The following is a 17929-nucleotide window of genomic DNA, read 5'->3' on the forward strand; positions in this document are numbered from 1 at the left end:
TAGATAGTGAAGAACAAGATCCTTCATCTTTAGTGAGAAACAGCTATGTTTCCTCTTAAATTCTTACAGACAGAAAAAGAGTAGAAGAAAAACAATATTTTCCTATTCTCTGTTCTCCCCTTGTTTAAAGGTGTTGCTTCTTTAATAGACATGTGTCAATTAATCTAGATAGATAGCCCATTGCAAGCTCTGGGAGAGCACAAGTTGTTCTAACCTCTTATGGACCAAGAAACTAGAGGCCAAATCACACTGGAACCATAATAGTGGAATGAGTAGAAGCTTTTGAGATTGATCAGAGTTTGAATTTTGACTTGGTCACTTACTAGTTGAATAAACTTGGGTAAGTTACTAAACTTTTATATGTTGCTTTCCTCATTTAGAAAGTTTTTAAGAGCATGAATAATATTGATTGAACCTTTTGAAAGATTTTTATGTTCATTTTTACAATGCTTTATTTTATTTTATTTTTTTAAAGAGAGAGAGAGGAGAGAGAGAGAGAGAAATAGAGAGAGAAAATTTTGATTTTTTTTTTTTTTTTTTTTTTTTTTTTTTTTAGTTCTTGGCGGACACAACATCTTTGTATGTGGTGCTGAGGATCGAACTGAGGCTGCACGCATGCCAGGTGAGCCGTGCTACCACTTGAGCCACATCCCCAGCCCCATAATGCTTTATTTTAATTCATTATAATTTCATTTTTAATAATATAACCTCAGATTGTATTATTTCCATTTTGTGAATGAGACAATTGAGTCTCAGAGGCATTCAGTAAGTTGGTCAATGTTATAGGCTAACAGAGGACAGAGCTTGGATTTAAACAGGCTTCAAAGTCAGTAAACTTAGATCATTCAGAGGATACGGAACATATGAAAAATGCATGAAAATATATTCAATAAGGGCTATTGTTGTTACATTGATATTTAATACATAATGAAGCATATCTTTCCTCTAGTGATAATTATTTTAATATATTTTCATAAGAGAGTATACAGGATTCTGCAGTATATTATAGATTAAGTAAATTGATCTTATCGTTGTTTAGTGAAAAGTTCACTAAATGTGGAATCAGATAATCTGACCCAGGTCTTGGTTCTGTTATTTACTTGTTCTGAGGATAGGCAAAGTCACTTACACAAGTAGCCTCATTCATACACAGGCATGCCTGCCATATGGTAGCTCTTCAGTGAATATTATTAAAACAATGAATGAATGAATGAACGAATGAATAAATGAATATTAACTTCTTTTCCAGGTCCAAAAATGATTTTCCTTGTGATGTACATAAATGAAAATTCAAACATTTAATGCTCAAATGAAGTCAGTTATTATCTCCATCAGAGATGTCCCAGACCAAAGCATTTCTTCTATAGCGCCTCGAGTGGTGCCATCAGTTACTGCAAGTTATTGAGCATCACTTCCCTTCAGTGCCTGGTTCTTGCATTCAGCTAAGATTTGCTGTGCAACTTGTTTGCTTCTCTTCTACTGCCATTTAAACCTAGTCTGAACAGGAAGACTTTGCTATGTTCTTTTGTTTGTTTGTTTTGGGTGGGGGAGGTGTGTGTCTAGGGTCTTGCACATGCTATGTGTGCACTCTACCACTAACTACAATTTTTAGTCCTGGCTTGGTTCTTTTTCTTTCTTTTTTTTTTTTTTTACATTTGGATCAAATGGGGTATAATTTTTCATTTTTCCAAGTGTACAGGTTGCAGAATCACATTGGTTATACAGACACATATATACATACAGCAATACTAGTGTCTATTTTTATTTAAATAAATCACTGTCCATTTACTTAACATTGTGATACTCTTGGGTTGATTAGGAAGGATCATGAAGACAGGGCTGTCTGGGGTAAAAAACATTCTTTCATGCTTTATGCTTTATGCTTCTACACCGTCCTTTTATACTATAACCTTCTATGCTAACTAATATGTTGAAAAACATAACTAATAAAAGTGTGATCTATTGAACCCTTTCTATAGATCAGGCACTGATTAAAACTTTTGTACTAATTCTACTACAAATCTTATTTGATTCCCAGAACAGGCTGACAGGGTAAATAATTACAATATCCTACTTTCCACACAAGGAAAGGGCAGTTTAGAATGATTAAGTTACTCATTCAATGACACATATCCTAGAGGCAGAGATAGGAATGGGACCAAGTCTGTCTGACTCCTGTACATGCATTTCCTCTTGTAACATAGTAGAAAGTAAAAAGGTCATAAAAAGAGAAGGCCAAATCAGTGGGTCTGTGCTTTACTTCCTTGTGTAATTCAAATAAATTGAAGAACCTGGCTTATTTTGAATTCTACTTTTCCACAGCAGCCCCTCTATGACTTGGCATATGCCAATACTAAGAAGCCAAAATCCTTCGTCAATTGTAGATGACTTATAAAATGCTATTTATGGTTAGGAATGGTGAACTAATGGAATAAAAGTTTATGTAACCAATGTTTTGTAAGAACAACAACAAAAATTATTGCTCTTTTTCATTCTTTTGCTTCTTGGGAGGTACATTTTTTTATGGACCCTGTGTTTCTCCTTTAAAAATCACTTTTTAAGAAGCATAATATGTTTGGCAAAAATTTTTGAAACATAACACAGTTATTTAAAAAACAATCAAGGCTATCTACATAGTAAGAGAATCTCTAGACACAATAACACGCCTTCCCTGTCCTCTGGGGGAAACTTGTTTCAGAGGTGGGGAATTAGGGAGTGAATCTGATGAACTGCCTTGACCCCTTTTGTCTGAGTCTGAGCCAGTCTGGAATATTTGGAGACTGTAACTGGTCGCCAAGTTTCCCTGGGCCTTTGTGATTGCAAATGAATTTGCTGCCCAAGTGAAAACAACCCAGCTTCTCTGAAATGAGAGGCTGCAAAAACTCAGATGGTGAAAAATCATGCCAGGGAAGTGGACAAGGCACTGCTTATATTTAGGTTATTGCTTTCATATGGATGTGGGAAGAGAAAAGCAAACCAGGGAACACAAAGTATCCTGTAAAATCAGTTTCAGATTTTCTATGAGCACACACTTTGTCCTAGAGTTTTGGACAAATGCTCCCCTCCTGTGGTCAGAGAGAAGAATACAGAGGAATAGAGAATTACTGTCAAGTGAGCAGGGGATATGGTAGTTTGTCTATGTTTTTGGAAGGTCTTTTGGTTTATGGAAAAAAAATCCTCCAAAAACCAAAACAAAACAAAAGAATGAAAGGAAGAAATAAATGAAAAAATCCACAAAGAACAGTAAAAGGATTTGCCTTTTTATTCCCTTCTGCAATACTGGAGATAGAACTCAGAAACTTGCACATGCTAGGCAAGTGCTCTATCACTGAGCTACGTCCCCAGCCCCAACAAAATAACTTTTTATAAAATGGCTCAGTTTAGCAATTTTTACCTTCATGGAATCTTCTCTGATTACTCAAACAAGAAGCAAATCCTCCCTCCACAGTTTAATGCATAAAACAACAGAATTAGAATAATTTAGTGAGGCTCTGCTGAGTACTAGGACCTGTCCTAGATGCTGAAGATTAGAAAACCTAAAAAAAAGGCGAATTCTCTGCCCTGAAATAATTCAGGTGTAATTAGGGAATTAAGTGGAGAAATATAGAACAAGCAGCTTTTTTTTTAATTTTTTATTTTTTTATTGGTTGTTCACAACATTACAAAGCTCTTGACATATCATATTTCATACATTAGATTGAAGTGGGTTATGAACTCCCAATTTTACCCCAAATGCAGATTGCAGAATCACGTCGGTTATACATCCACAATTTTACATAATGCCCAATTAGTAATTGTTGTATTCTGCTAACTTTCCTATCCCCTACTATCCTCCCTCCCCTCCCCTCCCTTCTTCTCTCTCTACCCCATCTACTGTAATTCATTACTCTCCTGAACAAGCAACTTAATACACATGGTAAATGAGATGGGTATACCAAGAAGGCTTTGGGAGAACAAAAGTTTATTTTGTCCATCTCTCTTGAAGATGATGGCTAAACTGAATTTTCAAGTGTAAAATTTATCTAGGTTTGAGGGAAAATAGGAGGATATTCTAGGCTGTGTGTGTGTGTGTGTGTGTGTGTGTGTGAGAGAGAGAGAGAGAGAGAGAGAGAGAGAGAGAGAGAGAGAGAGAGTGTGTGTGTGTGTGTGTGTGTGTGTGTATGTGTGTGTGTTGGGGATGGGGGAAATAGAACACAATGATTGATGCCCTAGAATGCATTAAGACAGAGTTTGACCTTATTTTCTAGTGCTAGGTTAGACAGTGTTGTGTTCAATTTGTCTGAAATGTCTCACTTCAGTCCTAAAGCCCATGTTTATGTTAAATTCTGAGTTCCCATAGCTTTTGGGAATTCACTGTAGGTAGGTGGTGGGAAACTGAGGAGAAATTTTAAATAGGAGGACAACCTGGTATGATTTGCACATTAAATCAAGTTGAAAATGTGTAGTTTATATAAAGGAGACAAACCTAGAATCAGTTGATATGACTAGGAAGCTGCTTCGAGAGTTTAGGGGAGACACACTTAGTAGAAATCATGAAGAGTAGAGGATGATTGGAGAACTATCAATAGAATTTGTGAAGGAGTCGATGCAAAGGTGAGGGAAAGGAAAGAGAATTAAGTTCATGATCCCATCCTAATTTCATCTGGTGCTTCTTGCTGAGTGGGGGAACCCAGGAAGAGGAGCAGGTCTGCACTAAAGTTTAATCTGGGATCTGCGATGCCTTATGCTACCCTTACCCTGTAACCACCCTGGATTGGCTTCTCTTTCATTGTCTCAGCCTTATCTGCTTCATTTTAATATAAGTGCATTAAGAACAAGGACCCAGTCACCATCATCTCAACAAAGAATGCCTTTTGAAAAAGCATTTTTATGAAATTGTTGAAAGTGTCATTCTCATAAAAATAAGTGACCAGGTATTCAATGTGTATGTAGCTTATTAATTATATGAACAAGTAGCATGGTTGAGCAGGTTTAAGAAGGATTTAAAGAATGGGGAAAGATCTGATAAAAATGAAAGCAATGTTAGAAACAATAGTGATTAATGTGTTTATAGAACAAAAACCCAAAATTTATTTGCTTGGGAATTTCCCCCTCTATAAAATTGAAAAAAAAATGCATTATATCTTATTAATTTTTATAAGTTAATCTCTAACTTTATAGACTTACATCTGAATTCTGAATTTGTTGCATTTCCCTTTTGACATTTTAGAAATCACTCTGAAGAGAAATTATACAGTCATCCTGTTGCCTTATTTCCAGGTTTTGTGTATTTTATTTTCTGAAGTACCTCTAAGAATATCTATTATGAATTTTTATATTGATCCTGTAACTGTTTAAAAAGAGATTTGAGGTGTTGTAAATCAAAGGCATATCAACAAATTTAGGCAAAATGGTAAGATCCATTTAAAAAGTAAATAAAATGATAAGATGTTATGACTGATTTTTAGATTTGTTATGCATTTCTAAACAGGGCAAAATGAGAATATAGCAAATTATCTCGTTATAAGGAAAGAAAATACTTTCTAATAGACAGTCATAAGTCATTGTGAAATAATATAACTTGTGATGCCCTAGGGCTAGAGCTATGGCTTATTCTGGTCTGTATTTAGAATTTAGGGTGTTTCCTGGTACATAGGTGGTTCTCTGAATGAGTGAGAGAGCATTGCAGTGAACTGATGAGTGACCCTAGTTTTTGCTGATACAGATAAAAGAGGGGCTGGGACAGTAGCTCAGTGGTAGAGTACTTGCCCAGCATATGAAGAGTCTCAAGTCCAAGAACTGAAGGAGGAGGAGGAGAAGGAGGAGGAGGGATTGCATTAAAAAAGAGAGAGAGAGAAATTTTAGTATGGATCTCTTTGAGCCCACTCTCAAGTATTCATGTTATGTTTAATAGTTCTTCATATTGGACCTGGAATGTCTACCAAAGGTCTATGGGTTAAATGCTTGGTGGCCTGCCCATGGCACTATTGGGAGATGGTGGAATCTTTAAAAGTGGGGCCTAAGGGGGAGGTTTTAGGTCTTTGGAGGTGGCACCCTGATGTCTTTCTTTCTTTTCATATCCTGATAATGAGGTGAATGAGCTTTTTGTTCTGCTATGTGTTCCCCTCACCATAGGTTTGAAAGCCACAGAGCCAACTGACCATGGACTGAAAGCTCCAAAACTGTGAGGAAACAACAACAACAATAACAACTTTTTCCATATAAGTTGATTATCTCAGATACTTGTTACAGTTATAGAAAACAGTAACACATGGATCTACAAAATTATTCTTCGTACTTTGCATTATAGATTCCTTATTTGTTTCATGGGTGCAAGTTCTTTTGTGGTAAGTCCATACATACCAGGCCTTGGAAATGGAATGCTGTGTTACCCAACTTTTTTTTGCTATGACCACAAAATGTATCTCAAACAACTTAAAAGAGGAATAATTTATTTTGGGTCATGATTTCACAGGTTTTAGTCTATGGTCAGCTGGCTCTAAAGCAGAAATGTCATAGCAGAAGGGTGGGGCAAAGCAACATTGCTTACCTCATGGCAGCTGGGAGAGAAGAAGAGGGAGAGGGACCTGGGAGGGAGAGGGGGAGGGGAAAAGAGGGAGGGAGAGAGAGGGGTGGAGAAAGGGAGAGAGGGAGACTCCCCCATTTTCTCTACCCTACTTACCCTGATTACTCTCACCTCCTACAGTTGCTACCACCTTCCAACAAACCATTTAAATTGTTGATTCATCAAATTGGTTAATCTTCTGATGAGGTTAGTGATCCCATGATCCAATAATTTGCTAAAAGTCCACCTCTGAACATTGATGTGGGGAACAAGCCTTTAATACCTGAGTCTTTGGGGAACAGTCCATATCCAAAATGTAACAGATGATCACAGTTGTTACATACAGTGGTTCTACAAAGTTAAGAAAAAGTACATGGATAGATGAAGGGAAGTAATACCTAGAACAAGGATGGCAAACAGCCAGCAGGTGTCTCTCAAACTACACTTGAAACAGGCAAACTAATCTATTGATCACTGTTCTTTCCCTGTGTGTGTAAATCTACCTTGGCCTCCTATCACAGTGAGCTTTCAGGCACAATACATTTATTCAAAGTTTTGGAGGAGAGATAAGAAGAAATCTGTTTGCTATCTAGGATGTAGAGTGTATTTCCTGCCATTACACTAATGTTTCTGATTTGCCTCATCCTGTTTTCCCTTTTCTTTTAAAAATCTTTTATTAGAGTTACATGGTTATACATAGTATTTGAGCTCATCCCAAAATGCTCATACATGTATAGAAATCTGATCCCCCATCTTCTCTACCCTTTTTCACTCCCATTCTCCACCGACCTTCTCCTTCTAGCCCAATAAACTTTTTTTTTTGCTAATCTATTAATTGGTATTTGATTGGTTCTATATAAATGATGTTATCATTTCTTCCCCCTTTCCTTTATTTTACTTTAGCTTCTGCATATGAGAGAAAACATTCAACCTTTGAGTTTCTGAGTTTGGCTGATTTCACTTAGCATGATATTCTCTATTTCCATCCATTTATCAGTAAATGCCATAATTTCTTTCTTTTTCTTTTCTGTTTCTTTGTGTGTGTGTGTGTGTGTGTGTGTGTGTATGTGGCTGAGTAGAACTCCATCGTGTGTGTGTGTGTGTGTGTGTGTGTGTATCACAGTTTCTTTTATTTTTTAGTTTTCAGTGGACACAACATCTTTGTTTGTATGTGGTGCTGAGGATCGAACCCGGGCCGCACGCATGCCAGGTGAGCGCGCTACCGCTTGAGCCACATCCCCAGTCCCACAGTTTCTTAATCCATTCATCTATTGATGGGCATCTGTGTTGCTTTCATGATTTAGCTATTGTAACTTATGCTGCTATAAACATTGATGTGGCTAAATTGCTGTAGTATGCCAACTTTAGTTATTTTGGGAAAATATCTAGGAGCGGGATAGTTGGGTTATATGGTGGCTTGTCCCTAGTTTTTTGAAGAATTTCCAAATTGCTTTCCAGAGTGGTTGTACTAGTCTGCAGTTCCACCAACCATGTACAATTGTTCCTTTCTCCCTACAACTTGGTGAGCATCTACTGTTGTTTGTATTCTTGATTTATTGCCATTCTGTCTGGGGTGATATGAAATCTTTATGTGGTTTTTCTTTTTTAAAATATATTTAGTTGTTGATGAACCTTTATTTAATTAATTTATTTATTTATATGTGCTGCTGGGAATCCAACCCAGTGCCTCACACATGCCAGGCAAGCACTCTACCACTGAGCCACAACCCCAGACATTAGTGTAGTTTTGACTTGCATTTCGCTGATTGCTAGAGATGTTGAACATTTTTTTCAGGGATTTATTGGCCCTTTGTGTTTTGTCTGTTTAGTTCTTTTGTTCATTTATTGATTGGGTTATTTTTTGTTGTTGTTGCAAAGTTTCATGAGTTATCTGTATTTTCAGGATATTGATCCCCTATCAGAGAAGTAGGTGGCCAAGATTTTCCCCCATTCTGTAGGCTCTTTTCACACCCTTCATCGTTTCCTTAGTTGTACAGAAGCTTCTTTGTTTAATATCATCCCACTTATTATTGGTTTTATTTTTTGTCCTTTGGGGGGTCTTAAGGAAGTCTGTACCAGCACCTACATTCTGGAGAGTTGAGCCTATGTTTTCTTCTAGCATTTGTAGAGTTTCTGGTCTAATTGTGAAGTCTTTGATTCATTTCTGTTTGAGATTTGTGCAGGGTAAAAGATAAGGGTCTAATTTCACTTTTCTACAAATAGCTATTCAGTTTTCCCAGCACCATTTATTAGACAGATTATCTTTTCTCCAAGATATATTTTTGGCATCCTTGTGAAATGTCAGGTTTGCCCCTGTGTCTTCTGTTCTATTCCATTGGTCTTCGTGACTATGTTTCACCCGGTTTTTCCAAAATAGTGTTCAGTTAAGAAAAATTAAAACAAAAAAGTCACATCAGCCACTTACAAACAATGCAAGATCATGTTTTAAAAAATGCAGCTTGTTTTATTTTTATAGAAACTAAAACACCAGAGTTCATTGATTCCTATATTAAATACATAAATTATAAAATAACCAATTCATAAAACTTTACATACAATAAATTGTTTCCAATCTCTACGGTAATACATACAGTACATGTACATGTCCAGTGTACTTCACGGGACTGTTCTTGAGAAACTGAGGCAAATTATATCTTTCTTTCATTAATAAACAAGCACTGAAGCAGTATATGGAGTCGTGCTAATGAGATGGAAAGAACCCTAATTGATGCAACCAATTGCGGGGAAGCTTTGGGAAATTGGCCCTCTGGCTACAGTAATAGAATAGAAATCTGAGGAATCATGTCTTCAGATTAGCTCAATACTTGAGTCCCCAGAGAACTGAATATTAAAGATTAAATCATGCATAAACCCTGCTTGGAATAGGATTTTTAGTTGAGAAAGATATGGGACCTTTGGCTGATAGTAATACTGAATATTGTGCTAGGTGTTTTGTTGCTATTCCAAAAAAAAAAAAAAAAGAATTGCTGGTTTATGGGTCTGGATAATTGAAAACTCAGTGAATAGTCTCTGTTATAGTCAATAATAGAAAATAGTAGAATGAACAGAAGATGGGGGAGCAGAAAGAAGAGGCAGGCAAGGGCGGAATGAATAGACAGTAGATGCTAAACAGACATGAATTGCCTCTTCCATACTAGAACAAAAGCACACACCTGGTAAGTGCTCACTCTATCACACTATGTACAGAATATATATGTGCATATATGTACATCACATATTTATAAAATGCTTAGATTTTGATCTGCCTTGTGGGAAGGTGCTGTGGTTAATTTGGGGAATAGGCACATTTTGTGAGATGTCTGTTAAAATAAGTGATTGCATTATTAATGGATACTTCAATTTGTTTTTTTGTTGGGAAATCGCAACATTCACTCTTTAGCAAGTTTGTGGAGTCTTCATTATAGGCAAAATGGGACTCAAACTTGTCTATGATACTCTCACCCTATAGAACTTTGCCTATAACAAAGCAGAAAAAATAAGCACGGGTGTAAAGACCTCAGTGCAAATAAGCAAGAACAGGAGGCCTCACTAAATTGATTTAGGTTAAATATAGTAAATCATAATCCTATTTTTTTTGCCACATTTCCCCTTTAAGTCTAACTTCAGTAATTCTGATTAAGCATTGAACTTGGACTGTCAACAATACATTTAGAAGGAAAAACTGTCAAACTAAAGATAGCAAAGGAATGTGAGCTTCCCAATTCTGAAATGGAATCATAGAATTTGGCAGTTGAAGAGGCTTTATAAGGATCAACACCAACTTTCTGTTGGGCTGAATCCTCTTGCCAATATGCCTGAAATTCAGTCTTGAGACAGAATATTATACAGAAAAAAAATGAGGCAGTTGGACATAAAGGAAGCTTCCTCTCTTAAGAATTGTGACCTAATGTTTTTCCCTCCAGAATACAGAAATCCACTTAAAGAGGGACTTGGGTCTCTCCTGGAAGCACTCATTCAAGACATACAGTCTAAGATTTGCTTTGATTACTCATCTTTCAAAAGTTGTATTGAGCTTTCTAAATATGGTAGATGAATTTAAATTATTAAAGTGATGAATTAAACTAATAAAAGCAATTATTAAACTACCAGAACTTTGTTATGAAAATTTCACAAAGGACAATAAGAAATGTAACCCCAAACAACATAGCCATTTTTATTCTATTGTGTGTGTGTATATTTGTATATATTCTGCACCACTCTGACAGATCAAAAGGATGCAATTAAATATTTAAAAAATAAAATGTCTGCACTGTCCATCTATCTTGATGTAAAATCACACAGATGGTCCAATAATTCAAAGATCAACATACAACCAATAACTATTCTTTTTACAGTTTCCATGAAAACCCACATAGGCTATAGAGACATGCATTATTTAAAAATAATGAGTTTATGAATTACATTGAAGACAGGAACATACAAATTACACGATGGATTTACGGAAAAGAAATAGGCGGAAAGGAACAAGTTTGCCAGAGGTTCATTTAAAACCAAAGCAAAAAAAAAAAAAATCAAATCAAATAGTTTGAAATAAAAGACTATAATAAAAATTCCTTGGCAAACTTTATTTCTTCAATTACAAGTGGAGAACCAATCCTCCTTTCTACCCCAGTGGTGACCCTGCCCTTTCCATGTCTGTCATTCTGAGTTTGGAAGACCTATACTACCTGTGTGAGCAGTTATTTAGAGACTGAAGAAAAATCAAAGTAAAATTAATTCTTCTGCCCCTAAAACCTAAAGTTTGGCAAAAAATTGGCAATTATTTTATTTGCAAGTCATAAGTAAAAAGGAATATGATTTTCTCAGCTTATTCTATTGTTTCCTAAATTGAAAGATGGGTAGTATTTAAAAAGAAATGAAGAAAGAACAGTTTAGTGACATGTTTTCTAATGTGGCAGTCACCTAGAGTCTTCCCTCTCATAGAAATTTTTCCGTCCTGAATAACAGTGCTAAATTGGATCTTTAATTTATCTCAAACTATTTTCAATACTTATGTATTTTTCCGAGGGTGCAAATATTTGCGTAAGACAAAGTAAGTAAATGAACCCTGATTGTTCAGATTCTTATTAACTCATTGGCCAGATGTCAGGATAGTACAGATTTAAAAAATTAAATATCAGAATGGGAATTATCTTTTTTTTCTTTCCTAAAGAAATGGAGCTAAGGTAGACCTATTATTAACAAAGCATCCTGTTTACTATTGCTGAACTTCAAATGTAAAGGGGAACCATACATTTAAATTGGTCAATTTCTATGGATCCATGAATGACTGCAACATGAATATACAATTTTCCTGATGCTGTTATAATTGTGGAAATAGATGACAGAGAAATGTATCAATAAAAATATTTAGACTTATCTGATAAGTTAATTTTGAAGATCATGAGCATGATTTAACAAAAATATCACCATTTAGCTTACAATCTAGAGAAATTTGCTTGATGTCCTGGGTCTTAAGCAAAAAAAAAAAAAAAAAAAATCTCCTTTTGCATCTGCCCTAAACCCATCTAAAGCTTCCTAGGTGATCATTGTTATTCTCATATAATTGGAAATATCATACAATCCAATTAATAGCAGACAAGCCGACAGGATATATGAGGAAGCCACACAAGTTTTGCAAACATTTCTAATCATTTAGAAAATAGTTATTGGATATAAATTTCAACCCACAAGTTTCTTGGTGTGGAATGCCAAATAAAGAGAAGGAAGGTATGTTTGGTGGAGCAGATGGAGTATGGATTTGTTCAGATAGGCCCTGGAGTGTAAGAGCAGAGCAATTGAAGAGAAAGATTTGAGATACAGGATAGCCATTTGTCCTCTTCCATATTTTCTGAATGAGGTTTGCTAAGGTTAGGTGATAGACATCATAGAAGTATCCTCTTTCACATTTACTGCATTGTGAACCCGAGGTTCACATTTAATTTAGAACCTATCTAGTTGATTAAAGAATCCAGTAGGATGACCTGGACATGAAGCTCAGTTGGTAAAGCACTGGACTGGCATGCAGGAAGCCCATTGGATTCAATCCCCAGCACCACACACACACATACACACACGGCAAGGAATCTAGTAGGATAGTTCTGCTTGTACATTCCCAGTTGGACATATCATCTGACCTTCCCCACAAATGAAAGCGATAATCAGGCTTATTGGATGATATTGTCAATTCTTTCCAAGCCTGCCTTTCATGGTTGGATGTCATGTAAGCAAAGTGAAATTTTATTTGATGCAATCATGAGAGCTGGGAGATGCTTTTCATTGAAATGACACACTCTCTGTCCTGTTCAATAGCATGAGATGACTCTTTGCTATAGGTGGCTAGAGATCCTGATTTGGGATCTCTCAATCTTTATTGCTAATAATGTCTCAGGTAGCTTGATGGCAATGCTTCAGTGCTGCAAAACTTAGATTTAACCAAACTGAAGCACTATTTTATTACACAGGGGAATCTTTTTCTCAACAACACAAGTCAAATACAGCAGTTATAATAATTACAAAGCACTTTGTGCTACTTTAAGCACCTCTTGTTCCAGAATTGCAAATAAAATATTTCATGAAAAAGCATTTCAACCCCATTTTGCAGATGAGGAAACTGAGGCACAGAGAGGTTAAGTGACTGGGTCAAAGACATCTGGGTCAGCAGTACGTACAAGGACAAAAAGTGGGTCCCCAGTGTTCTAGATTTTCTTGCAGATTCTTCAGTTATTGTTCTGGCTTGAAAAAGGTTAGCACTAAAACTGAAGGATAAAGATACTGAACTCACATATGGAAAGATATGTGTAGCATTTTGTCAAAAGAGTTTCTGGCTCCCTACACACATTCTTTATGTGTGGGAATTCTAACCCCACAAATAAAACCTTGACATTTTGAAAAATTGAGGTTATCTTGTTATCTATAGTAAATGAGGTGTAAAATTAACTTTTCAGGAACATGTAGTTACTCTCAGAGTTGAGTCCAAGACTCAGTAATGCATAACTTAGGAAAAATACTGGCCTTCTAATTGTCTCTGGTATAAAATGGCCTTATCAGCAACATAATGTTACCTCTCTATAGAAAAGTAGAGCCATCTTGTTGCTGCTAGCTGACCAGGAAGAAAAGTCATCACTCTAAATGACAAGAGGTCAAATTGCTCTAGGTATATCAGGAAATTTTAATATTCACATTTTGGTGGTAAACCCAACTGTTGGTAGAAGTTTACTTATCACCTCTATATGATGTTTTAACCCAAATCATATAGCATATTCATTGTAGGCAATTTTTAAACTGAAAACCAGCAATTATGGAAATAGAAGGATTCAGAGGTACTCTCTGGCCCATGTTCCCTATGGATGTTGGTGTTCTAAACAGAACTAAGTCAGGGAGCTTGCAATTTAGAGTATCATCTTCTTAATATGAATGAGATCAGTCTGTTGTTGGTGAAGGAGTACAGATGTGAGAGAAGAATAAAGAAGCATCAAATCCACATTTACATCTCATGTTACATTCACCGGAGTCCTTTGACTTGGTTGCCACTTTAGGTAGGGTCACTGAGATCCACTTCTGTCATCTGTCAATGCATTCCACTAGCTTCATCTTTTGCAGAAAATCAAAATGGAGAGTGCTTTTCTTCCCTTCACACTGCAGATGTCTCTGTTCCTGAGTTTAAAACAATCATAAAGACAGAAAAGCAAATCCCTGTAGTAAGAAACCAGACTTTTCAAATGAAACATTTTATTGTAAATAGCTCCTCATAGGTATTCCTCGTGCTTCATTCCCCACCCACCCTTATTTTTTTTGTTGTTGTTGGTTTTGTTTTGATTTTTTAAAATTGTGTTTATTTTGAGGACTGGTATTTCCATGGGGTGTGGTGTTACATTAAAATGACCCCCCCTGCACAGCAGGGGTTGAATGTTTCATTGTAACTTTGGTTCCATGCCCAAGACACATCTTTGCTTGATCTGCTGAAACTGGTTTCACTGCTGATTTTTTTCTTTACACAATATATGTTTATAGTTCTTTTCTTCTGGTTTGACATATACATGTTTCATTAAATGCAGCATATATTGTAGATTTTCAACAGGGTCATGTAGGAACTGTCAAGTAAGAAACCTTGAATAATGGCTTTAAAGTACAAGTTGCAGTCTTGGCTACAGGGTACTTCTTAGCTTTTGATCTCCTTCGCACTGGTGTAAACAATTTTGCCATCTTTGAAGGTTTAGAAGCATTTGCCTTTCTGGGGTCTGTTCCTTGTTTTCGGTTATTCTGTAAAACAAAGGGAAAAATTCTTTAATCACCGTTTTTTTGTTAATGGCTGAATAAGAAAAAAAAGTGTCTAGCACAAGTCAAGTTTGTTTTAATTCCCAGCATCCCCACCCATCCCACCAAAAAAAAGTAAATGTGTAAATGTGTTTTTATAAAGATAAAAATATTTTCTTTACTATCTCTTTGGGCTGAATGCCTTTGTGCAAGTTAGATGACATCTCTAAGCTTAGTTACTTTAATTTTAAATGAGAAAATGAAAGTCTTTGTTTCAAAGTTTGTTGCAAAATAATGTATGTAATTAATGGTTCTTGTCTCATAGTAAGTGGCCTGAAATATTAGCTATTATCTTTATTGCCTTTTCCTCTGGAGTCTTCCAGGTCGGTATCTTAAAACTCAGTTGTATCATCATGGCCCTAACATTAATTTAAGGTTATTTTAGAAGCAGTTCTCTATATGCCCTTCAGCCACTAGCTTTTTTTTTTCTTTTTTTTTTTTTTCAGAGTGGAAAGTAGAGGCTTTATTAAAGGACAGCAGAAAAGACTTCTCCCAGAGGAAGAAGGGGACCCAAGAGATGGAATCCCAAGCCACTAGCTTTTATGTCATGCTTTCTCCCAATAATTATAGCCATTGACAGGTAGTCTCCACCCTCAGGACTATTTGGAAGACTACCTGGGATTCTGCCACAGGGTTTTCCCCGGGTGGCCCCCAGATGTCTCTGAAAAGATGCCTTTCTGGAGCTATACCAATCAAGACTTTTACCCTGTTCCTCCTTAGGTCCAAGCGTCTGGGTTTTCCCTTGGATAGAATATCACCTAATGCTTCTCCTCCAATAAAAGCAGGAAATGGCAAAGGATGTGCGATCATGTGCTTGACCAAGGACAAGTTATATAAGCCCGCTAGACCTCAATTTCTTCATCTACAAAATGAAGATACTAATCAATAGAAAGATTTTATTATTGTCCCTGAAATGTTGACCAAGATCCTAAAGGGGGGAAAAGAAGGCACTTAGTACCCAAAGGACACTTTCAGGATACCATATATTAGCAAATTAAAGATTCAGAGAAATTCCTGCTGGGAGGACAAGTCAGAAATATTTGGGATTTTTTATTTGTAGATAGAGCCATTCTGCTCCCAAGACTGGGTTAGATTTGGGACAAAAGAGTTGAAGTTACAGAGAAGGAGTCGTGGAAAGGAGTGCAGTGGCTGGGGACAGCCACCCTGAGGGAGGGGGCATAAGGTGTTAAAAGGCAAGAGATTCGCTTTCTTTGGTGCAAACACAGACTTGTTTCTCTTGTTTTTCTGAGCGACGACCTGGAGAGAGACGACAGGGCAAAGATGGAGGAAATAGTGTAGTTGTCTTCTAGTCTATTCTTCGACTAAAGACTGCCTCCCCAGCTGGGAGCTGTGGGATGTACCAACCATAATATGGGGGCCAAATGGCAGTGGAAGAGGTTGGGTGGAATAGTGGGACCACTGCAGGGGCATGCCTCCTTCCAAAGAACTCACACATCTCCCAGGATGACCAGTCTTTCTTGCCTCTCAGAGGAAAGACCTCAAGACCTGGTTAACAAGGTTAGTGAATTGATCCAGGGGCAGGATGCCTTTCCCTTTCCTTCCCTGGAAAAGGGCAGAACTTTGAAGATGGAGCCATGCCTCTTAGAGCAAACCAGGAACCTACTCTCCACAGGGTACCCAACTCATAACTCAGGTAGGATAAGGGAGAAAATGAGGCCAAACAAAGGCTGAGACTGAATTTTTAAACTGGACAAGACTTTTGACTGAAAAGGTAGGGAAGCACCTTGGGATCTAATTAAAGAAAGAAAGAGGGAAATAGGAAAGAACCTAAGAAAACAGATTGAATTCATATTTGCACACTACTGTAATGACAGCCTTAAACAACTAATTGCAAATATAATAATCTCTTATTCCCTGGTTAAAAAAAAAAAAGAGAACTGATCTAAACATTCATACAAAAGACCTTTAAGGGATATGTGTTTGTTTGTGCATCTGTATACATAAAAACTATACAACACAAAAGGCTTTTACTTGCAAATTTTCAATTTATATTTCAATAGAGATTATGCCCTATTTTGTGTCAAAGCTTGTAAAGGTAATTTCTGCTTTTTACAATTGAGGTAAATAAAACCTATCATTTGAGCAAACACATGTTGTTTTTAAAAACCAATGAACATATAAGAATTCTCCTATAATGTTACATTTCTGTAAATTGACATTGACAGGTAGTCTCCACCCTAAGGACTATTTGGAAGACTGTAAAAGGACCTATTAAATTTATAGTAAAGTCAGATTTGAATAAATCTGAACTTCTGAATAGCTGAAGTTATCCAGATCATAATAGGGGTCATAGGGATTCTGTCACCCAGGTTGCTTAATTGTGCTGAGCTGTACTTTCCTTCTCTGTGAAACAGCAATTGCAGCTATCATTTCTGAAACTTTACAACAGGCCATCAGACGTGAAGTCAATGACTACAGCATGTCACTCTGATTTGGGACTCTGGTATGTGGAAGGGCTCTATCGTCCAATCAGCTACACATTGCAAAACCTAAGAGCCATCGTCACATTTTTCACTCCTTCAACACTCATATTCAGTTTATCATATTGTTTTTTATCATAGTGTTTTCAGTAAATGGAAACTGCTTTCATTATGTACATTTAAAGATGAGGAAATTGACGCTAAGGATTGTTAAGTAATTGGCTGATGAGAATCTTGTTGGGAAAAGCAAAAGATAATGTTGAATGGAGCCTAATTGAAGCCAGGGGATGGAGGCAACCCTGATTGTCCATCGAGATGGGAAGGACAAATGGATGGTGTTTGATATTGGTGTGGGAAATGTGGTCTAGGTAGATGGAACACACATTTTAAAAGGCATAAGATAAGGCAGCATGGTGGCGCATGCCTGTAATCCCAGTGGCTTGGGAGGCTGATGCAGGAGGATGGCGAGTTCAAAGTCAGCCTCAGCAATTTAGCAAGGCCCTAGGCAACTCAGCAAGATCCTGCCTGTAAATAAAATATAAAAATGAACTGGGAATGTGGCTCAGTGGTTAAGCGCCCTTGGGTTCAATTCCCAGTGCCCAAAAAAAAAAAAAAAAAAGGCATTAAA

The 17929-nt window shown here is 36.7% G+C and overlaps 1 protein-coding gene across 7 annotated transcripts in view; it reads right to left on the bottom strand.

The window, feature by feature from the left end:
- Positions 1–8982: 8982 nt before the first annotated feature.
- Jakmip2 (janus kinase and microtubule interacting protein 2) overlaps positions 8983–17929 on the bottom strand; it is a 162501-nt gene continuing 153554 nt past the window's right edge. For 3 of the 7 annotated variants that reach the window (XM_078047382.1, XM_078047379.1, XM_078047376.1), the window contains one exon: positions 8983–14806. In XM_078047382.1, coding sequence (XP_077903508.1) covers positions 14627–14806 — 180 coding nt within the window. In that variant the 3' untranslated portion in view covers positions 8983–14626. The remainder of the gene's footprint in view (positions 14807–17929) is intronic. The other 4 variants (XM_078047395.1, XM_078047387.1, XR_013438018.1 and 1 more) reach the window with 3 other exon arrangements.

This window comes from Ictidomys tridecemlineatus, chromosome 1 (assembly GCF_052094955.1).
Source record: "Ictidomys tridecemlineatus isolate mIctTri1 chromosome 1, mIctTri1.hap1, whole genome shotgun sequence".
In the NCBI taxonomy this organism is placed as follows: Eukaryota; Metazoa; Chordata; class Mammalia; order Rodentia; family Sciuridae; genus Ictidomys; species Ictidomys tridecemlineatus.